Below are 24,227 nucleotides of genomic sequence, written 5' to 3'. Positions count from 1 at the left end.
ATCCATAAGATCCCAGTAACAGTGAAGACGGATTCATTTTCATAGACGCCAGGCGCTAGAAAAAAAGTATTTCAGGTCTCATGAGTTTGCGTGAAGCGGAGCTTATACTAAACAATGCTGAAAAATTCTTTTAAGCTGCTCAACACAGAAATGAACCATTCATTTTAAATGATATTAGCTTTAATCTTTACTACGACTTGAGACAGAGAGCTTCTTAAGAACAGTGTTTATTTCCTCCATTTCATAGCTGGAAAGTGACAGAGATGGAGAAAAAAAAAATTTCATAAACACCAGAGTGCACATTAGAGCTTATAAAAATGAAATATGTGCTCATTGTAGCTAAAGTAATACATTGACAAACTGCGCACACTGGAGTTCAGTTTTCGGTTTCAACACGCAGCTCCAAAATGCATCTCGCATAAAAAACACCCCGTTAACTTATTAAACCAGTTTTGCTCTTGACATTCATATGTGCGAAGCCATCAGGAACCCAGTAAATGCATCAATAAATATACCTGGGAAAAAGTTCCACAGCCTGGAGTAGCAGAAAGGAGACGGAGCAGTGAGTGCTGATCAAACATGTAGCTCTGAATCAACACCTCCATGCTAAGAGGCAATCGGATAAAACGTTATTACTGAAGCCTATGAGAAAAGGTTCAGGACACACACAAAATTCTCTGCAATTTAGTTTCTGAAGTTTAGATTTCTTAAACAAAAAACAAAACCAAACCTCACATCATTCTGTCTTGTTGACTACATAGGTTTTTTTTTTTAAAAACCCATCATTATAACAAATATATTCGTTATAGAAAAAGATGAGGAAACACCATGAGAACAATACATTTAAAATGACACACAAACATCAGTATGTCCACTGAAGAGGACAGATAATATATAAAGCATATAGCGAATTATATATTACTGTCTTCGAAAGCATCCTGATTTTCATTAATACTTTATTTCATAGAGCTCCACAAAGGGAAACGGACAAAACGTAAAGATTAGCGACATACAGTATGAACTCTAACAATCAGCGTATCAGAGAACTAACCACTTTTCCCAGTAACGTCTTTATCAATACCTAAAAAAAAAAAAAAAAAAAAATCACTCATATAATAAACACTAAAAGTTGATTGAGCTTTTTTCAATTTTTTTTTTTTTTATTTAATTTCATCCCAATGTCCGCTTTTCTTGGAGATCAGATTTTGACAGTGTGCGCGTGCTTCTTGCACAGTGGCTTGTCTTTTTTGGAGAAGAAAGCTTGACCCTCTAGACTGGTGCTGCACACCTGGAGGACAAGAGAACATTATTATACACTGCAACAAACCAGACTACTTCTGGTGTGCTGTTATCGGAAAATAAAAATCAACAGGGTGAGGAGTTATTGTTCCCACACATGCACATTGATCGTTTTCATGTTGAGAGCACAGCAAAAAAAGTGTTTTAATCCTATTACGCTGCAGCAGTTTGAAATTACCTGTAAATGGATTAATATGAGCAGTAAATTTATTACTGATTATCTGACAACACACCATAGCTTTATCAATTTATAGCCATGCTTGTTTTATGTTGTGGACCCTCTGCAAAACAAGCTAGTTCCTGCTATCATTAACGTTATAGCAAGCTATAAACAGTCGTTCCCTTGTTCAGAGGTTAATTTCCTAAAGAAAAAAAAAAAAAAAATCACCTTTTTGCCACGTTACTAAAGAACCATAAAGCGTAAACCATATTGTTACAAAGCACTGACGCTGGAACGACATTGTCTCAATAATTATAGATTTCTCTTAATTAAATAACTTTTTTTTTTACATGTTTATGATTAGCTAGATTAAGTTTCTGCTATACTCATCACTGGAAATTTGCTGTTACTACATAAACAAAAACATTAGTACCAGTGCATTAATATAAACCTGGGATTATAGAAAACAACCACCTTCTGACCAATCAGATTCAAGAAATCAGCAATGCTGTGGGTATAATATTGATTATTCTATCCACATTCACTGGATGAGCAATTGCGCACTCCGATTGGCTATGGAATCAATTTTGTGCCAAAATGTTCATACAATACTTTTGAAATATCAAACAAAAACGACAAATCAAAATACAAAAAAAAAGTCAATTTTTTTAGACTGGCAAACAAATTATTCGTGTAATCGTGCAAAATATCAGTCTATTACTCTTCAGAAACCTTTTTTTTTTTGTTCCGCGTCTTTCTCAGTTTTGTTTGATGTAATTTATTTTGGTTGCGATTCCAGCTTTCTCGTTTGCGCTCCCTGACTTTTTGCTTGCAGTTTTGACACAAACTTCCCGTGTGGGCGGGCTGTCCAGGAATGCATTCCCATTGGCTAACTTGTGTTTGACTGACAGCTACACTCAGCCATTCCCTACTCGGATTCTGGCGGACTGTTTGACGAGTGACCGATCCATTGACGGTAAACAAGGATCGAGTGGACTTCAGTGGCGACTATGATATCGAATTAATTCAACAAAGTGTAAGTGCGGGACAGATGTGCTGTACGTGTTGCAGTAGTGCACATTATGCAGGTGTTTCGTGGCAAGTCAAATGTTAGCCTTAGCTCCACTACCCAATATAATAGCTGTCTTGCTAACGGTAAACACGCCTGCATAATGTGCACTACTGCAACACATACAACACATCTGTCCCGCACTTACACTTTGTTGAATTAATTCAATATCATAGTCGCCACTGAAGTCCACTCGATCCTTGTTTACCGTCAATGGATCGGTCACTCGTCAAACAGTCCGCCAGAATCCGAGTAGGGAATCGCTGAGCGGAGCTGTCAGTCAAACAAGTTAGCCAATGGGAATGCATTCCTGGACAGCCCGCCCACACGGGAAGTTTGTGCCAAAACTGCAAGCAAAAAGTCAGGGAGCGCAAACGAGAAAGCTGGAATTGCAACCAAAATAAATTACATCAAACAAAACCGAGAAAGACGCGGAACAAAAATAAAAGGTTTCTGAAGAGTAATAGACTGATATTTTGCACGATTACACGAATAATTTGTTTGCCAGTCTAAAAAAATTGACTTTTTTTTTGTATTTTGATTTGTCGTTTTTGTTTGATATTTCAAAAGTATTGTATGAACATTTTGGCACAAAATTGATTCCATAATTGGCTACTCTACTACCAGCTCATATACCATGAGTAGAGAAAAACAAAATGGCAGAGCGTTTTGCCGAACCAACTGAGGACAAAATAAAAACTACTCAAACAAAACCCCAAAAACACAAACCAACAAAATATGGAATGAAAAGTATTTGATGGTAAAAACGCATCTTGTATTTTTCAAGAATTATTATAGCATTTTTCACGTGTCTGCTAAGCGGAAACAATTTTGTTGGACAAGTTTTTATTCATCGAATTTGCAAAAAATGAAAGTGCTCCATTTCGCAAAACCTAGTGAATGTGGATAGAATAAAACAATCACTCCATTCAGTATCATCGTACACGGCTTACAGCCGACGAGGCACGCACCAGACTCGATTTCATGGAATAATTGTTAATTATGAGAATGTATGTGCTCTACATCGTCTCTCTTCCTGATGTGAACGTACCGAACACACGAAGCAGGTATCATGCCAGGTGAAGCCCAGAGCCTCCAGAAATTTGTCCCCTGCCTCGATGGGGAAGTCACAGCCGTGGCAACTGGTACCGAAAAGATTGTAATAGTCTAATAAGAGACAGAAAGAGACAAAACAGGACAGTGATTAGTCCATGTGATTTAAAGTACCCTTACAATCCAACTTCTACCATAAATAGTAATAGTAATCAGAGCGCCATTAAAGGGCTGTAAACCTTCTATGACTTTTAATGGCTCTCCAATAACTTGTAAAGGTCACTGACTGTTTAATGACTGTTTAACGAGCACAGATTACGCAATTACTGGGCTGTAACTAACACCAGTCGTGTAGGCTGGGCCTGTCTGGGTGGTGTGCTTGTGAAGATGAGAAGGGTTGGCCTGGGTGGAACTCACTCACTGTGTGTGTGTGTGTGTGTGTGTGTGTGTGTGTGTGTTCTGGTCTCTTACCGCTCTCACAGTAGGGCTGTCCATCCTCGAGGTGGAAGGTGTTGTTGCGAATGGGCTGCTGGCAGGAGGTGCACAGGAAGCAATACACATGCCAGGTTTGTTTCAGGGCATTGATGACTTCCTGTAAAGAGGAAGAAAATAATTTATTAAAAAAAAAAAAAAAAGGCTTTTTTGGCATACATAATACGTTATCCTGTGAATGCGTTCACAAGGCAAGGCAAGTTTATTTATATAGCACATTTCATACACAGTGGCAGTTCAATGTGCTTTACAGAAGTAAAAGCAAAACAGTAAACAATAGAAAATAAAATTACATAAAATAAATGGGGAAGAAAATGAAGAATTAAACAATAGTAGAAATAAAATAAAGTTCAATTTAAAAAAAAAACAAAAAAACAGCAGAATAAAATAGAATAAAAGTTAAGTAAAATTTAAAACATGGAGAGACTGTAAAAGTAAAGAGTTTAAAACATGTAGAGATGGCAATATTAATAATTTAGCAGAAAGCATCTGAAAACAGCTTGGTCTTTAGTCTAGATTTGAAGCTGCCAACAGCAGGAGCATTTTTGATGTCCTCCGGGAGTTGGTTCCATAGCTGTACTGTATAGTAGCTAAAAGCTGCTTCACCACACTTTGTTTTAACAACAGGTTTTACCAGTAAATTTTGCTGCTGCGATCTGGTAGATCTGATTGGGTTCGGCCGCCGCAACATATCAGAGAGGTAATTGGGCCCTGTACCATTTAGAGATTTGTACACCAGCAGCAATGCTTTAAAGTCAATTCTGTAGCTTACTGGAAGCCAGTGAAGGGACCTTAGAATTGGAGTAATGTGCTCTGTTCTTTTTGTTCGTGTGAGAACCCTCGCCGCTGCACTTTGAACCAGCTGAAGTCGTTTGACGTTTTTTTTTGGCAGGCCTGTGAAAAGGCCATTGCAGTAATCAACCCTACTAGAGATGAAGGCATGTACAAGTTTTTCCAGATCATTTTTTGACACAAGTCCTCTTAGTTTGGAAATGTTTTTTAGGTGATAAAATGCCGTTTTGGTGATTGCTTTCATGTGCCTGTCAAAGTTTAGCTCGCTGTCAATGAAAACACCAAGATTTTTAACCATTTCTTTTGTTTTAATCCCCTTTGTGTCAAGAATAGTGGTAATCCTGAGTCTTTCATCTTTTTTCCCCAAATAGAATTACTTCTGTTTTATCTGTGTTCAGCTGAAGAAAATTTTGTGACATCCAGTTGTTGATTTGATCGATACACTGGTAGAGACATTCAAGGGGGGCATAATCATTAGGTGATAGAGCAAGATAAATTTGGGTATCATCTGCATAGCAGTGATATAAAATTGAATTGTTCTTGATAATTTGCCCAAGTGGGAGCATATAAAGGTTGAATAGTAATGGTCCAAGAATCGACCCCTGGGGGACACCACAGGTCAAGGACATTGACGCTGAGGTACAATTTCCCATGGTAACAAAGAAGCTTTTAAGTATGATTTTAACCAATTGATAACTTTACCAGTCAACCCAACCCAATGTTCAAGTCGATATAGCAGTATGTTGTGATCAACAGTATGAAAAGCTGCACTGAGGTCCAGTAATACCAGGACCGATGTTTTGCCTGCATCAGTATTAAGATGTATGTCATTTATAACTTTAATCAGCGCTGTTTCAGTGCTATGATTGGCACGAAATCCTGATTGAAAGTTATCAAAACAGCTGTTTGATATCAAGAAACATTCACAGTGCAACATTCAATTCAAACTCAAGTGTGAAAGTGGGACGTTATATTACAGATATACAGTTAAGGTCTTTCTAAACGAGCATCAGAACATAACACCGGGATTAAAGTCGTAGAAGCACTGTTACTAAAACCTATGGCAATTTTTCAATATTTATATCTTATCACAGCAAAAACAATAAGCATGACATTAAGACAGACTTAGCCTCTAGCTACTCGGTGTGTGGTGCCTTAGGATGATCTGAGGTGGTATTCGTATCAAGTGCAAAAACGACATTTCCTGTCTCACTTGTTCCACAAGCTCACATGGCCAAATGGCTTGGGCCAAGTAGGAATTATTACGGAAAAATCTTTGGTTGTACTTGGCTCATTCAGGCTAAATGCATTACATTCGCTGTGATAATAAAGGTAGCATTACCACGACAGGAAGTGCGTTTTATATTTTATTTAAACAATGTTGGTAAGTTCATGGTGCTCTCTAGGAGATCAATATGCAGGATATCATCATGGAAACCAAATAAAAATATCATACCACCCCTTTAAAAGGGCCTCGAGACGCTCTGAAATACTAAATCTGATCTCAAGCTGAGCTGTAAACAAGACGAAGCCTGGATGTCCTAGACGAGCCCTAGCCTAGCTGCTCATTAGCAGAGCGAACCCCCTTCCGCTTCATCGCCCGGCGCTGACCTCCCCAGCACTGCTGCTGCCTGTTTGAAGCCTCAGTGCCAGGACCAGCGATAATTGTCACACATCGGAGACGCGACTGCCAGCCTCCCCTCCTTTGGCCTTGCAGCCCTTATGATCCTGATTAAAGCGCTTTTCCCTCACAGGGCTGAGAGCCTGGGAAGCCAGATCAACAGAGAATCACAAAAAGATGCCAAGCCCAAGTTCAAACACTTGTTACTCTTCGTTAGATTAGATGTATTTTCTTATGAGACCCTGAAACAGACAGTCAGTGTCTGCTTTTCCAGAAATACAAGCAGTGGAGCTAGTTTTTAAGCTTTAGGCAAGTCCCTCACCCCAAGGATCTTCTGCTGGCAACGGCAGCAGCTGGGGGCGAAGAACTGCTCATAGCAGTGCTCGCAGTAAACAGCGCCGCGCTCCTCTACGAAGCCCACCTCGGCCAGAGAGCTGCGGCAGTGAGCGCAGTTAAACTCCTCCGGGTGCCACGACTTCCCCATAGCCACCAGGTACGGACCCCTGAGAGAGAGAGAGAGAATAAGCATCACAATCACATCCTTACAATTAGCAAGAAAAACAAACATGATTAAAAAAAAAATTTATACAATATATAGGATTTAGGCACTGCCTAAAAGCAGAGCTCTCATCTGTTTCTGGGTTGTAGAATTTTATCATCATAGCCAGCCTCTTTGGTTTTATTTCTTTACCGTTATAGTTACTATAATGTTTCCTTACATTGTACAAAACGTCGGGCAACAACACAAGTTACTCGCTACTACACTGTCCCGACTACTACTCTACTTCACTAGTTGTTGGGTTTCCTGTGGTGGCAGACACACACACAGGACCGAAACCATCAGAAAACAACTCTGTGGGTTTCTTTATGTGCCCACACTCTATGCCTATGGGGCTCCGCCCGTGCAGGAGCTCCATTATGAATATGCATGCACAGAATCAACAAATCAAAATGATCCCAGGTACAAACCCAACCTAAAACACAGAAACGTTATGAACATTCCAGTACCAATTCTATGGAAGGCTGGGGGCGGCGATGTGAAAAATTATATACATAATTATTGATTAAATTCATACTATAGTGCCGTTATATGATCGATTCTGATCAGTCAGAAGTTGTTGAATTGGCGTTGATTGAGTACTCATAGTGGATACTAAGCAGCTCGTCTTGTCTTCTTCCGCTTATCCGGGGCCGGGTCGCGGAGGCAGCAGTCTGAGCATGGAAGCCCAAACTTCCCTCTCCCCAGACACCTTGGCCAGCTCCTCGGGAAGAACACCGAGGCGTTCCCAGGCCAGCCGAGAGACATAGTCCCTCCAGTGTGTCCTGGGTCTTCCCCGGGGCCTCCTCCCGGGGGGACATGCCTGGAACACCTCCCCAGGGAGGCGTCCAGGAGGCATCCGAAAGAGATGCCTGAGCCACCTCAGCTGATTCCTCTCGATGTGGAGGAGCAGCGGCTCTGTTCCGAGCTCCTCCCTCTATCTCTAAGGGAGCGCCCAGCCACCCTGCAAAGGAAACTCATTTCGGCCGCTTGTATCTGCGATCTTGTTCTTTCGGTCATTTCCCAAAGCTCATGACCATAGGTGAGAGTCGGAACGTAGATCGACCGGTAAATCGAGCGCTTCGCCTTTTGGCTCAGCTCCTTCACTATGATGGACTGGTAAAGCGACCGCATCACTGCGGAGGCCGCACCGATCCGCCTGTCGATCTCACGCTCTATCCTTCCCTCACTCGTGAACAAGATCCCGAGATACTTAAACTCCTCCACTTGAGGCAGGACTTCTCCACCAACCTGGAGACACTTACTAAGCAGCTTTAAAAAAAAAAAAAGTTCCTTAACAATAAGAAAAAAATATTTTAATTGGCGAGGTTTCAAATACGGTGATGTTTACTGAACATTTATGGAAGACGTCTCCAGCATTATCACTTTGACAGTCGGTACGTTTTCTCCATTACGTCTATATTACATTACGTGCGCTTTCTACATCTACAAACGTTCAACTACATTAAATGTAAACATAAATGGTTAAAAAGAAGCATCATTCATTAATAAATGAAAAACTGAAAATGGAATCCTATCCATCCATCTTCTCAGCCGCTTATCCATTAGGGTTGCAGGTGAAGCTGGAGCCAATCCCAGCTGACTTCAAGTGAGTGGCAGGGTTCACCCTGGACAGGTCACCAATCTACCACACTCACATTCATACCGACGGCCAATTTAGAGCAGCCAGTTGTCCTAGTCTTTGGACTGTGGGAGGAAACCAGAGCACCCAGAGGAAACCCACACAGGCACGGGGAGAACATGCAAACTCTGCACAGAAAGACCTCATTCGTCAACAAGGTTCGAACCCAGAACCTACTTGCTGAAAATAATCAACCTTGTTATGCTAACGGTACATAATTACACTTCATGTCAGGCCACATCACGCCACCCCATAGCAGATTAGTTTCCTATAATTGCACACCCAAGTGTTTTATTCCTTACATAAAATGTGCAATAATTGTAGTAATGAATAACTGATGAATAGCAAAATGTTAATGTATTGAAATGATTCCATTTACTGAACTATTTCTGTATTTAATTATTCATTTAATTTACTTCATCCATAAAAGTTAATTAGATGGCCTAATGGCTGATTAGATAGCTGCTCTGATTATGCATCTGTTTACACTTCCTCAGAACGCCTTCTCAAACAAAATTTGGAAAGCTCTAATGGTTCATAGTTTTTCTATGTGATGTGTCTGTGAAAGCACACATCTTATTGTCTGCTCATATAGAATCTGAGCTGGTATTACTGACACAGGCCCACTCCAAATAGCCTAGTATTGATTAGTCGTGACTGTGGTTTAGTTGATCCAACACACACACTTTGATAGATGCTACTGACAGAATTGCCTCGTCCCTGTACCGAAGAAGCCGTGTACCAGTGACCTCAAAGACTACAGGCCTGTGGCACTGACGTCACACATCATGAAGACCCTTGAGAGACTCATCCTGGAGCAGATCCGGCCTACGGTCCAACCACTTCTTGACCCCCTTCAGTTTGCCTACCATCCTCGTCTTGGAGTAGAGGATGCAATCATCTACCTGCTCAACAAAGTCTATGGCCACCTGGACAAGCCAGCCAGCACTGTGAGGATCATGTTTTTGATTTCTCCAGTGCTTTTGGCACCATCCGGCCGGCTCTGCTGGGTGAGAAGTTGACAGCGATGCAGGTGGATGCCCCACTGGTGTCCTGGATTGTGGATTATTTGACTGGCAGACCACAATACGTGCGCTTGCAGTGCTGTGTGTCGGACAGAGTGATCAGCAACACCGGGGCTCCACAAGGGACTGTCCTTTCTTTTTCACTCTCTACACCACTGATTTCAACTACTGCACGGAAACCTGCCACCTCCAGAAATTCTGATGACTCTGCAGTGGTTGGACACATTACTGGTGGTGATGAGAGCGAGTACAGGACGGTGGTGGACAACTTTGTCACGTGGAGCAGGAAGAACCACCTACAGCTCAACGTGATGAATACGAAAGAACTGGTGGTCGATCTGAAGAGAATCAGGGCTCCGGTGAACCCTGTTAACATCCAAGGGGTCAGTGTGGACGTGGTGGAGGAATACAAGTACCTGGGGGTATACTTGGATAATAAACAGGACTGGTCCAAAAACGTGGACACGGTATATAAAAAGGGCCATAGCCGTCTCTATTTTCCGAGACGGCTAAGGTCCTTCAACATCTGCCGAACGATACTGCAGATGTTCTACGAGTCTGTGGTGGCCAGTGCCATCCTGTACGCTGTCGTCTGCTGGGGCAGCGGCTTGAGGGTGAAGGACAATAACAGGCTCAATAAGATCAGGAAGGCCGGCCATGATGTAGGCGTGGAACTGGACTCTGACAGTGGTGTTGGAGAAGAGGACACTGTCCAAAATAAAAAACAAATCTTAGACCGTCCTTCCCACCCTCTACATGAGGAGCTGATCAGCCACAGGAGCACGTTTAGTTAACGGCTGATTCTTCCACGCTGCACAACTGAGACACAGGAAATCATTCCTACCTGTTGCTGTCAAGCTGTACAATGCCATTGTATAACTGGTGCACTGTATCCTTAACTCAGGTGCAATATATGCATATAGGAATCATTGTGTATATATATATATATATATATATATATATATATATATATATATATATATATATATATATATATATATATATATAAAAATCACTTCATTTTGCTTTTACTAAAGTGATTGAACTTATTCTTTTTTCACACGATTTTATCTTTTTTTTTTTAAAAAGACGTTTACTACTACTCTGATTCAGGAGCTTGGTAGCAAATTTGAATTTCCCTCCAGGTATTAGTATAGGTAATCGTATGGGGCCGAGTAAAATTAAGGATTAATTTCACGAGTGATTTCGAATTTCAAAACTTTGAAAATCACAAGTGAAAATTGATCCTTAATTTTACTCGGCCCCATACGATGACTTGTTTATAATACATAGGGCCAAATTCATACTTCAGAAGCCATTCAAGTTCACAACATTTGTCATTCACGTTTTCTGAACCAATCAGGGCGCAAGACTATCTTGCACGCTTGAATCAGTTTCTAAAGCATCTTCTGGTATTTTCATTTTCGCTTGCAGCTTTCAATTGGCTTATCATTTCTTCGTCAAATATAGCGAAACGCGGCATTGCTGAGTCAGCCATTTTGTTGACAAAATTTGCTAATTTTTGTAACCGTAACCAAGCAACGAACTAGCCAATGGCATTTCAGAAATCCGGCCCTGTCTTAAGGAAAAAAAGCCCTCCTTGATTGACCAATCAGAATTGAGTAATTTGGCCCTATGTATGATAAATAAAGTAATTCAGATTACATCACTGCATGGTTTTTGCAGGGAATAAATAAATAGTGAAATAAATTAAAACAAATAAATTAATACCTACCCCCCCCAAATTCTCAGCCCTCCAGATTTTTCCTTTTTCCATCTACAGGACCAGTCAAAAAAATTTGCACACATACTGTATTCATAGTACTGAGTAAGTGTGGCCAAACTCTTGACTTGTCCTGGATTTATGTCTAGAATAAAATTAAAATAATTCATGGTTTGTACACTGGATGAAGACAAACAGGGTATAAAATGTTTTATCCTTTCCATCACATTTCTGTCTTGCTGGGTTATTATGGAACAAACCATATAGCAATAGATGTACAATTCCCACCGTGAAAACAGACATTTTTGAAGCTCTGGATCACGAGGAGGTGGCATCGATATTTGTTGAAACAATGCAAGGAGCAAATTTCAATTCTGTCAGCGGGGATGCAAGTTACAAATCGGATGATTAGCCGAGAGGGAAAACAAAGGGCTCGGAGCATATCGAATGCCGAAAACGGAGCCCTGGAGCTTGGATGTCATGGCCACTTTTTGCCAGGAGTCTGCGAGTCTATCCCTGGGTTGCTGCGGTGTAACGTATACCAGCTCCTGGGCTCCACATGATAAACCAGCGAGTGCCGTGAACCCTCAATTCTGCCCTGATCAAGGCGGCTTGGCCCTGGCCTGGCCTGCCTGTCACGCCAAATTAATCCACAATTACTTTCTGTGCAAATTAAAGCTTACACCACATGTTCTAGTCACACTGAGCCTGGCTCGGCCTTGTCGCAGCTTTACACCAGCCTCCTTTCATTTAACGGAATGGGTCAAGGGGATCGAACAGACTGCATTGTGGACGATTCATTAGCAGCAAGAACACGGTCAGCGACCGTCTTACAGAAATATTAGGGGTGTAATGATGCACCGTGACATGATGCATCACTATGCAAAAATGTGACAATGCACATCGTGGAAACGTGTGAGACACATGGAAGAAAATCAGCATTCTATCAATTGTGCATGTAATACAGTTCGACTGTTTGAATAGAAGAGATTGAAATCTGTGCATCCCATAGAATTCAGATATATAGACAGCGTGCTGGTCACATTATTTCTATGGACAGCCTGCGAGATTTGCACTCGTAAAATCCAACAGCCACAGACTGCAACAATCAGCATGCGTTATACATTATACGGTTATACAACCATGCTATAATGGTTAAAAAGAGCTTTTCAGCAGCTTTCAAACACCAAAGGCCACGGAAACCGGGCATTTTCGCTGACTTTGGAGCTCATTAGGTTTCATTTTTAAAAGTCAAACACTGTTTATTCAATTAATTTCTAAAGATATGGTGACGCTATAGTACATTGTTTACAATATTAAACCTCTATTTGTTGCAACTGTTGATTTATTTAATTTCATACAGACAAAAATTTACCTTATTTTGCATTGGATTAAAAAAAAAAATCCTGCACACGTCAACACTTGAGCATAAAGGTGATCTGAAAATAAAAGTCAATGATTATAAAGAGATGTAGGAGGTGAAACTAGTTGATAGGTTAACGGCATTTAGCAGACGCTCTTATTCAGAGTGACGTACAATATACCCAGAGTAGCCTGGGGAGCAGTTGGGGGTGAGGCGCCTTGCTCAAGGACACTTCAGCCATTCCTGCTGCTCCAGGGAATCGAACCAGCCATGTTTTGGTCCTAAAGCTGCTTCTCTAACCATTAAGCCATGGCGTCCCCCATGATACTTGAAACATCCTGTTTCTCTGGAAATGTGACATCGTACTTACATGTACAATTAATTGCAGGCTTTCGTCTAAACGGGGGAACAGGGGCGCTGCGCCCTCTTACTCTCGGCGTGCGCCCCCTTACCGACTCCGTGAAAACATCCCAGCAACACTACGTGACAATGTGTCTGATCATCAAATACGTTACAATTGCTCCAAAAATATTCCAATCATAGTAGATACACCGCCAGAGGGTGCAAAAACAATCCGAATTGGCGTTTTTCAGACTGAGGCGCCATGTTGTTTAGTTGTTTACTTGTCGCGACTGCTCTCGCGAGATTTGACATGGGTTACATACAAGGTCGGCTGACTTGTAGAGCGAGATTTCTCGAGACTGAATGACCTTTCACCCACCGGCGCGGGAGCTTTTGACAGAAGTAGTTCGCGAGTTGTTTTTGTTGACACTTGGGCATTTAAAGATGTCATCCCGCGGCACGAAGCGGAAGAAAGCCAAAGACTGTCCGGGGCAGAAGATGATTACTTCTTTCTTTTTCAATGTTGAGACAATTTGTTACAATTTCCCTCTCAGATAGCCTCAGAATGTCCCATTGGAGCATTTTTCAAAGGCTTTGCACGGCGGGGGGGGGGGGACAACCGGCACCATCTCCCCCCCCCGCTTTGCTCCCTCGCCATGGTGAGCGCCCTCATACTAATTTTTTCTAGAAAAAACCCTGAATTTATACTGATTTATCAACATATTGGCAAATGTAACGCTTGGTGTCTAAAACATCCAAGTATCTGGAACGTCCTGTTTCACTGGAAGGTTCATGTACTATGCTGAATTTTTTTTTCTACTCTACAAATACAGCACGTCAGTGTTCCTGCTTCACGGTAGTCTATTTTCCTGTAATCATCTCTCTATCTGCATTACTATAGCTTATATTGAAAACATACACTATGCTGTACACCAGCTTTTGGTTTACACTGCTGCCTATGCAGCTTTAGAGATGAGAGTACATGCAAGCAGGAATTTCAAGGCAACAAATGTGTTAAAACAACATTGCTCTGCCAAAAAGGAAATGCTGACCTGATAACCATGTTGCAGTGACCACACATGGGAGTGCGAGTTCCAGCTGGGATGTGTTCCGCTCTCTGTACCAGAGAATCCTGGTCTTTGGGGTGAGGCTGAGGCGCGGGACGGTCAGGACCCTTCGGAACACCACCAGACACCCGCCCTGTGTGCGCCACTGGCACACCTGCTTTCGGAAGGCCTAATCAAAAGAAAAGAGAGACAAGATTGTAATCTAGGTGAACATTATGTGAACCTGACCTACAACGGTGTCTAAATTACTGCGGACAAAGCTGTGTGGCAGTGCCATGACGAGGTAATAAGATCAGGTAATATTGTGCATGGCTGTGCAGCGTGACCGTTGGTGATCGCAAGACCCTCGTTAAGATAAATCTTCAGTCCCTCCTTCTTTAGTGGGTTCATCGCAGGGCCTTGGACGACAGGGGCCATCTGTGTCCGGGACATCCACACCACCCGGGTCCAAAACAAAGGATCGGTTTACCCAAGTGCAGGGGAAAAGGGGAAAAAAAAAAAGCCACAAAAAAACATTCCCAGAGTCAGAGGAGACACCTGGCAAAATAATCCCCCCCCCCCCCCCAGTTCAGAAAGCTCAGAGAGGAGAAGGACAATCCTCTCCTTCTCAGACCATGGCAGGGGGAGGTCAGAGGTCACCACGCCACAGAGGGAGGCACAGAGGCAGCCTTTCAGTCCAGCCCAGGAATTAAAGCCCTGGGATTTCCTCCTGGCCGAGAGAATGGACCATCAACAAAGTGCTGTGTACTCGCGGGGTTGTGAGAGGAGCCCAAAGAACAGCTCTCACTCAAACAGAAATAAGAGCGAGTCTTTGTAAGACCATGGATCTGAGAACAGCTGTCTCGAAAAGGACGTCACAACCTGCCAGTCATCCTGGTGCGAAAGTAACACGTTCTTCAATGGTGCCATCGAGGTGAGAATCATCGTTTCGGTGCGTCTTAGGTGGGGTTTACATTAGACCGTATCAGCGGATCATCAGATTAACGTTTTTAAAACGATTAGTGTGCACACAGCAATGCCAATACACGATTCGCGTGCACACAGCAACACCAATACACGGATACGCTCGGCTCCGCAGGCATCCTGCGCTCCAAGTCACTCCGCCCTGAACAGCGAGTGCCCTCTGGAGGGTGCGCACTCCGGCCCTGCGCAGCTCACAGAGCACGCGAGTGGAGCGCGCGAGCAGTGATTCGGGACTGAGCCGCTGTGTGTGTGTGATCTCAGTGCATGTCGGGCATGCGCGTCACTTACCACTTGCAAGTGGAAGGATGGCAAGCCTAAAGACAATCATAACTACACAATGGGCAGTATTTGCATCAGTATTTGCAGTATTTTCATACTTTTATACTCTTTAATGAAAGGTGATACAAGGCGGAAGTCCGCGCCGTTTTTCAGCAGTTGCGTCACATGACCAACGCCAGCGAATCAGGAAGGTGGATGTCACAGTGATGTTGTCCAATGATGACGCCAGCTAGAGCTCAGCACAGCGTATCCGCGTATTCTCAATGTTTACACAGCACCGGAGCTGACACGATCTGGATTGAATACGTGGACCCTGGCGGATTCCCGTTTCCCGGCGTTTTAATGTAAACGGACAGTGCATCTGCGAAGAAAACGAGACAGATACGGTCTAATGTAAACTTGGCCTTATCTGCAACTAATAGATAATAGCATGACCTATCCACTGTTCTGACAAAAGACGAGAGAGTAGACTTCCTGCTAAGGACACCACAGCTCACACTGCAGTCCAAGATTAGCATGCACAAAAAAAAAGAAAGAAAAAAAAATTATATATAAAAAATTCCCACCACTGTGTGTTCCATCTTGCGTTCCAAGAGCTATATATGAAATATGTGGTCTCTCTCAGCTTTGAAGCTATCCTTAGGGCAACGAACGTTTATCACACACCAACATAAATAAAATACATCCTGATTTTGCTACATGACAAACTCCACCCTTGTTTGACCCAGGGATGCCAAGTTCAGCAAACCACCCATGGCAAACTTGATCATATCCCACCACCAGCATTTTCTCTTTGCAATTTGACAGACCATATTACTTAGTATAAACTACTAAAATTTAGCAGAAGTTAGCCAGCTACCTAAATTTAGCAGTGAACCAAGGTCAGACATCTAGCTTCACTAACATGCATGTTATTGCTCCAACAATAGACCTCTTGCAGTCACGTGACCGAATCCCGGCTGGAATGTAAACAGCCACCATCTTGTCGGTCAACAACACAGCTGAATATAACCGACGGACTACACGGCTAATTTTTCTAATGAACAGATAACTAGATACATGTCTAAAATAAACGACCTACAGATTAGTGACCCTTCTCGATTACCGGACGTAGTTTTCACGACTGTCAGTGGATATTGAACTGCCAGAGGTGGAATACCCAGATGTGTATAATTACCTCATTAACTTTCACTCGCTGTTCAGTGGTGAAGCACTGCGTGCTTATAAATCTCTGGACAGTTATCTTTACAGAAATTCAGGATTTGTCAGCCCCCCCTCAGATGTGGCATCTTGTAAACAAGAAAATAATCCTCATTGGACGGGTAAGTCACTTAAGTATTGAGTACTAGTACTGATACTAGATATATCAGTAGTATCTAGTATAGCACTGACCAGCCAATAATAGAATAGAATAAGGTAATTCCAGCTGTAATTCCAAATCGTCCGTCTTGTTTACCATGGATCTGGCGTTGGAGAGATAGAGGCTTGGCAGTGGAGGTTTGAGTGGCTGTTTTCTGAGCTTAGTCAACAGGCCGGCTCTGCAGCCTCGCTTTTGCTTCCTCTCCCGACACCGCCTCCTTCGCCTGCCAGACCCGATAACAGTCCACGGAGACCCCGCTGGTCTCGCTATCTCGTCCGGAATGTTGTGCATGCGATGGAAATCGCTACAAACCGTCATTTTCTGCTGGAAACCAATGTCCAGTAAGTCCATACGGTTGTAGTGGATACTGAAGTCCGGTACAGACGAACAACACGCAAAAATACACACAAAAACAAACATGCACAGGTAGGGAGAGCTTGTAGCCGCAGCATCCCCATCATGCGCCGCCATATCCACTATTATGGTTGAATATTTTATATTATCAGTTAGATCAAGTATCAGTAGTCTATCACTATTACTGTATATATGGTATACCTGATAGCAGCAATCCATTTTGCACGCCTGTCAGGGTCCCGTGGCAGCCTACTGTCAAGTGTATGTGAGCATCATGGGTTTCCCACACTTGAAAGGGAAGGACTTGGACACAGGATTCCACTCGTCTTATGTTTTATTGATTTTCAGTGGAGTTGACGTTGTAGTAGAATTGTATATAGTAGGGTTTTCCAGAAGAAAAGGTAGAAGTAGAAGCAGAAGACGGAAATATGGCGTTTGACCGACAAGATGGCGTCTGTTTACAATCTGGATCGGCTGTGACGTCACATGCAAGTGGTCTATACCCATCAGATGTTAAGACGACCAACAAGCTTGCTGACAAGCTAGTCAGTGTTAAAGCTAACTACTATATTGTGAACATGATTTACATTCTTGTGGTAGTCACTACCTCACAAATCGAGCATATCAGTACAGTGGTTGAGGTCAGTATGTGGCGAATGCCAATTATAATTACAGCATACTTTTAATTGTGCACAGTCTTTTTGGGATTAACCAACAGGCCTGAGGAAAACCGGGATATTCCTAACAGTTTTTGCCATTTCCACAGGTCACCGCCCCTTTACATTGTCCATATATTAGACGGAAGGGTTCTATGCTAACTAGCATCAGGAATAACTAATTCTTGATCTGCATATTTCCTGGTTGCCAAGCAACACTGTTCTTATTCCTGAACAATGAGTGATCTAATATTTGGATGACATTTAACTTGAGGGATGACCGTCACTTGATAAAATCAGGATGATCCACAAAGAACATGCAGTATAGTCTGAATGAAACAGCTTAGCATGAATACATCAGAAAGTCCTGTTGCCATGCACTGCAGGTGGGACGCATCACTCTACACCTTCCCATCGTGTCTGAAAGACAGTACACAGAAAGTGGGAACACAGTGGATGTCTGGTCTAAGGGCAAACCCCTGGTTACACATCATGCAATAATTCTGCTGAGCCATCCCTTTCTTCAGAGGATCCTCTGGTAGAAGACTTCAAACATCCTGAGGCTAAAGTTAGGCCCTGTCCACACGGCAACGGATTCAGGTAACTCCGATACAATTGCTTATCGTTTAGGCCTGGTGTCCACACGGCACCGGCGTTTTGGGTGCCCAAAACGCAATCTTTTTGAGAACGGGTTCCAGAGTGGAAAGATCTGGCAACGTTGCCGTTGTGAAGTCGTCTGGATGAGTAGGACGGATTTGTTTACGATGACGTCACAACCACATGACTGAGTGCTTCACGCCGGGTAGAAGTGTAACAAACTCGATGCGAGTTGTCAACAAATCCTATAACTTGGTTCATGAAACGCACTTACAAAATATTTTCACTGAATATTTATTGTGTAATGGTGCAAAGTGAGAGAGAGAGAGAGAGAGAGAGAGAGAGAGAGAGAGAGACTCTGCCCTTAGGGCAGAGTCAATCCCGCCAGCAAAAATAGGGAAAAAAAAGGAGCGATCTCACCTCTTCAGATGTTGGTTTAAGTCTGACAATACATTCCTCAAAAAGGACATAGAACAACAAATTAATCCATCAACGTGTAGCATTCAATTTATTCCGGACCATTAAAGATGCCGCCTTCCGCGTAGAATCATACGTCATCCTCGCCGTCATATTGGATAGGTCAAAGCGGAGAATAAAGATTCATGTGCTGCGTTTAACTGTACCAACAGGTTTACCGTCCAAACGAGATCACATGGGATTACCTTTCACAGGTGAGAAACAACAAATTAATCCATCAACGTGTAGCATTCAATTTATTCCGGACCATTAAAGACGCCGCCTTCCGCGTAGAATCATACGTCATCCTCGCCGCCATATTGGATAGGTCAAAGCGGAGAATAAAGATTAGCTGCGTTTAACTGTACCAACAGGTTTGCCGTCCAAACGAGATCACATGGGATTACCTTTCACAGGTGAGACTGGAAAAATACTTTTCATTGTATTTGGTCATTATAATGTAATTTTACGAACAGATTTTCCTGACTTTGTGGCTAATATGAAGTCTCGCGCATAATAGTTTATGCGCATGCGTCCTTACTTCTATTGTTCTGGTGTCTCCGAAGGGACCGTCTTACAGCACCCCTAGAGGTGTGGCATGTGTATTGCATCGTTTTCAGCAAGCGTTGCGTTGCCATATGGACCTGATATTTTACTGATCGTTGCCCATTTGGACGCGATATATTTTTAAATAACATCTCGTTGCCGTGTGGATGTAGCCTTAGATAAGGCGAGCTCTTCCTCCCTGCTTAGACCTCAGTGGACCCGAGAAGCAGCTATACCATTTCAACCTCTCCTCCAAAACATGTTCATGTCAAGCACCATGTTAACCATGATGCAATCTTCTGGAGTTTAATTTTTCTTCAGCATCCTTCATTTACTGTACAAGCCAGGCTTATCTCCATCAGCCTTCCTTTTTGGTACTGAATAATGCCAGTGGAAGTGCATTAGCAGAACAGAGTTGCTTGAAAGCTCAAGTCGTACATGCTCACAGGTCTCTTAGTGAAACGAGGTCCAGATGCTTTTGTCAACTTACCGGATTTCCTGTCCCCCCCCCATTGTGCGTGCTGAATGTTACTAATCTCCCAGCTGCTGGATAGTTCATCCTGATTGCCTCCAGTCTGGAATCACTCAGTCTGATGACCTTTGAATGGAGCGATCTTCTCCATCTACCCCCCTCCTGTCCCATCTTTATACTGACTCTCTTTGGCAACTCTCTGCAATGACCTTCTGCATCACTTAATTATATTGGAGCTATTCCATGTCTATGCTAGCAGCTACGAGGGCAATGCAACTCATCAGCGTTTCACCGCTTGGATGCTCTAGACACATGAAGCAAGAACAGATGAATGGGAATCTTAATGTGCTTGGCCATCCAGCGCAGACGTACACTTTGGGAGGACAGCATGGCTCCAACGGGTGTTCGTTTTAGAACCAGACGACGAGTGGACGTGCATATTTCACCTGTGCTACACGGTCATCACTGCTAGAACCACTGTCAGCAGCTTGCTTGCTCTTGATAAATTCCCAGAGAGCCTTGCTTGGTATACACAGTCCCCCTTCTCTACATACCAACACTGCTGCGTTATAGGTACTCCACGGTACACAATGAACACGGTAATAAGATCATCCAGGCTTGTGAGTAAATATTTAGCCTCTGGCACCAAGCCTTAAGCACTCTAGGCGGAGATATGAACCCTAAAACGTCTGTTTAGTGGGCACTCGGTCACGTAGCAAAAAGAAGCAACTTCAATTTCACATCTGATTTGACAGCTTAACTGTTAAAGCATATCATTTGTGCTCATTTAGCGAAAGATCACCCTGTTTTTATTGGCACCGTGAACTTGCAGCTCTAAAATCCAACAGCACAGCAAGTGCTCTGTGGTGATAAACACTGGGGACGCATGCCGTAAATTCAGTAGCACAAGGTTGCCACCTACAGGGGACGTGGGAAAACGTGGTACATTCATATCGCTTGTATTTCTTAGGAATGCAACAATCCTGTTTTTCCAGAACTGAGATCAAAGAACTCATCCATTAACTTTGTCCAGACCTTGTACTGACACACCCGTCATGTGTGAATATAGAAATGCACTTATCATAATTCTTGTTTTATGTAATTTCATAACATTTATTCAATTTCTTCCATTAAGATGTCATCTGAAATGAGATACTTATCTGATACAATAGCCATTGCATCATTTCTGCCCTTTTTTTTTTTAAACCACAGACAGTATTTATGTGGAATCCTCTGTACACTATAGTGTAATTGCATTGTGTAGTGATTTTACTGCAATGTTGTCAGACACGGCACCAAAAGAAACTCCATGTACTTGAATGAATAAAAGACTCTGACCCCAATTCCGACTCCCGTCACTGACTGCAATTCTCTTCCTCTGGATTTCCCCCAATTTAGTCTTGGCCAGTTACAACAGCTACCAACCTGGGAGGGTGAAGGCTTCCTTCGAGACTTGTGAAGCCAGCCAAATGCATCCATCAACTGACGGGGGGGGATGGAGTACGACATCCCTCCCACTCCGAGATCATGGCCAATTCTGCTCTCTTGGACTCCTGGCCATGGACAGCTGTGATTCAAACTCTCAATTTATGGATGCTAAAGGCAAATGCTTTTCTGTTGCATCACTCAGAAGCCCTGATTTCAACTCTGATTCTGACTATTACTCTAACCTGGACTCTTAGCAGTGATGACACCACTCTGAGCAGTGGTGGCCCGACGGTTAAAGATCTGTGTTACTGGTCAGAATTGGTGTATGTCCCACCACTGCTTTTTAACCCTCTCTGCTCCATTGCTGATCCTGCACTCTGACCCCAGCTCCAAACAAGCTGGGATATGCGTGCGCACAAAAAAAAAAAAAAAAAAAAAAAAAAAAAACACCCACAACCCACTGTGTTGCAATGTATATGTGACAAAGACCGTCATCTTCTGACCTTGACTCCAATTCTGACTCTTACCCTGAGTTTAACTCCGATATCTATTTTGACAAATAGGGATCACAATAGTGCATCATTTTTCTACACAACCTCCAACGCAAGTGTTCCAGCACGTAGTGTGTCTGGATTCCTCTCCCAAAAACAAACAAAACCCAAACCCTTCCAATTCCTAATTTCTGTCACACTTTTAAGTCACACCTCGCTCACCTGCAGTGTTTCCAGACTGCCAGCTCTTGGCAGTCACGCTCGTAGCTGGAGGGACTCCGTTCCCAGTGCGTGACTCTTTGGTCATGGTTTTAACCATGGATGTGGCGTGAGCGTTCGCGTGGACGTCCTCTACGGCCTCACTGCGGACAGGGAGAACGTAGTTATTAGCTAGAGTTTCATCACTGATGGAACTCATTCACAAATATTTCACAATATTAGTTTTAAAGGCCTCAGAGTCTATATCGTCTATAAAGCAGATGAAGCTGCAACAGCAGGCTGCAAAAATTGACCGATCAGCTGCTGAATGAGCTGCTAGGATGGGTTTGTTATGGTAACCATAAGCAGGAACACACAAAGGTTTACCATAAGCCTGGGCAGCTGTCCTTTCAGAGACCACAGTGTCCCTTTCTTTCTCTCACACTTACTCACACACACGCTCTGCATACTGTACCCCCATTTCAACACTTTCACACGTGCATATAACATGTTTAACAACTGCCTGATGTAATATCATGCTAAAATAATTGCTTTGAGGAAACGCATCGCTACTCGGGGTGTAAAGAAATAATTCAATTCAACATGAATGAATTTATCAGACCTGATTAGTAAACTAAAGCGTACTGAAGAAGTGCTTCTTGTTAAACTTTCATTTTGCACTCCATACCCAGTAATATAGAATGTTTTTGCTTCACTCATCTCATCAGGCAGCAGTTCATAATGTTCACCCAAAAAGGTGAGATATGACATTGTACATCATGGTAAACACCCCACCCTCATCCCACCCCCAAGATATACTCCATACTCCTCCAACACTGCCCAGCTCCAATGTTAGAGAAACAAATAGCTGATAGAACTAAAATAATTATTCGTTTCTTGTTCAACATAATGAAATGGCGTTGAGAGTACGTGCAAGGTGAACTGCATTTAGGGGTTTCGTAATTGAAGAGTAACGGATGAAGACTGTCTACACCAATGCAGGAAGAGATTAAACATTTACTTATAGAACACTATAAAGCAATTACCTATGACAGGAAACTACATCAACCGAGTCTTTAAGAACTGAATTAGGAGCCGGTCTCCACACAACCAATTAATACCAATCTAACCAATTACAGGGGATGTGTTTTGGATTAGGCCCATTCAGGAATCTAAGCATGACCAGATTGATCAAATAAATCTGGCCAATAGGCCCAGCAGTCCCAGATGGTTTGTTAATGAAGAAAACAGGTGCCAACAAAAATGGCTGGCACTGCCTTCACTCTAGTAGTATACTGCCCCAGTTTTCTGCCCAACCCCCATCCTGCCCGGTCTTGCAAAAATACAACCAACTCGTGCTACAATACTCGTAACCTTTCATCATCTATCCAATAAAACTCCTTTAAGTAATAATTCCTATGCCTTGCACTTTTCATGCTGCTACTGAAATCAGGCAGTCAATCCAAGATGGGAAATCTACAGCTCTGCTTAAACAGATGGGAGTAGTGAGGAAAAAAAATTTTTTTAGCGTGCCCAATGCCAGCAGGGGAAACCATATCTGAGAAAGCAACATGAAAGCTGAGTTTAAAGAAAGGCGGAGGAAGGGTCTGGTCGTGTAGTGCCCATATGTACAGGCAGCTGGTTACAAGAGGTGCTGCCATTATCAGAGGGTTTACATGGACTCGATACAATTCAGATGCCGACTCAGAGTGAAAAATTAAATGGCTATCACATTTTCCAAGGTCACCTTTCCAAAGGATGCGTCCATTTGATGCTGAAAGCGTGAAAAGCATGTGGACATGGTGACAAATTTTGCATGTTTTGTTGTCCTTTAATCAAATCAATCATCAACCCCTCCTCCAATACTACAACGGTTTCCCAGAATAAAACGTACACTTTCTGATTACAGGAACAGAGACCTGGCAGAAGTTCTCAAGCACAAATAAGACTTCATTTCAAAACAAACACGGTCCATTTTGTGGCAAGTCAGGATTTGCTCGTTGAACTGAAACAATAAACAAAGTCTTTCTTGGTCAGGTTCTCTCCAAGTAGACATTTCACTCTGTAAAAAGCAGATAGTTCAAGACTGATCGCGACATCCTAGCAGCAACTAGGCAAAAACAAGGTAAGAAAAACCTCTACCATATTGCCATCTGGTGGGCATTTGCAGAGCTGCATTAAGCTACAATATCCACCCTCCCATACCCCATGGCTAGTCAGAAAAGAAGTGCATTAAAGAGA

The 24,227-nt window shown here is 42.7% G+C and overlaps 1 protein-coding gene across 3 annotated transcripts in view; it reads right to left on the bottom strand.

Annotated features, from left to right (window-relative positions):
- Window positions 1–211: 211 nt before the first annotated feature.
- Window positions 212–24,227, bottom strand: part of pdlim5b (PDZ and LIM domain 5b) — a 94,389-nt gene continuing 70,373 nt past the window's right edge. For all 3 annotated transcript variants that reach the window (XM_060908132.1, XM_060908133.1, XM_060908134.1), the window contains 6 exons: window positions 22,011–22,150; window positions 14,172–14,355; window positions 6,809–6,989; window positions 4,053–4,173; window positions 3,580–3,695; window positions 212–1,288 (listed from right to left, as the gene is read on the bottom strand). In XM_060908132.1, the coding sequence (XP_060764115.1) occupies window positions 1,199–1,288; window positions 3,580–3,695; window positions 4,053–4,173; window positions 6,809–6,989; window positions 14,172–14,355; window positions 22,011–22,150 (832 nt within the window). In that variant the 3' untranslated portion in view covers window positions 212–1,198. The remainder of the gene's footprint in view (window positions 1,289–3,579; window positions 3,696–4,052; window positions 4,174–6,808; window positions 6,990–14,171; window positions 14,356–22,010; window positions 22,151–24,227) is intronic.

The sequence above is a fragment of the Neoarius graeffei genome, chromosome 25, assembly GCF_027579695.1.
Source record: "Neoarius graeffei isolate fNeoGra1 chromosome 25, fNeoGra1.pri, whole genome shotgun sequence".
Classification (NCBI taxonomy): Eukaryota; Metazoa; Chordata; class Actinopteri; order Siluriformes; family Ariidae; genus Neoarius; species Neoarius graeffei.
This window is presented reverse-complemented; position numbering and strand designations above follow the sequence as displayed.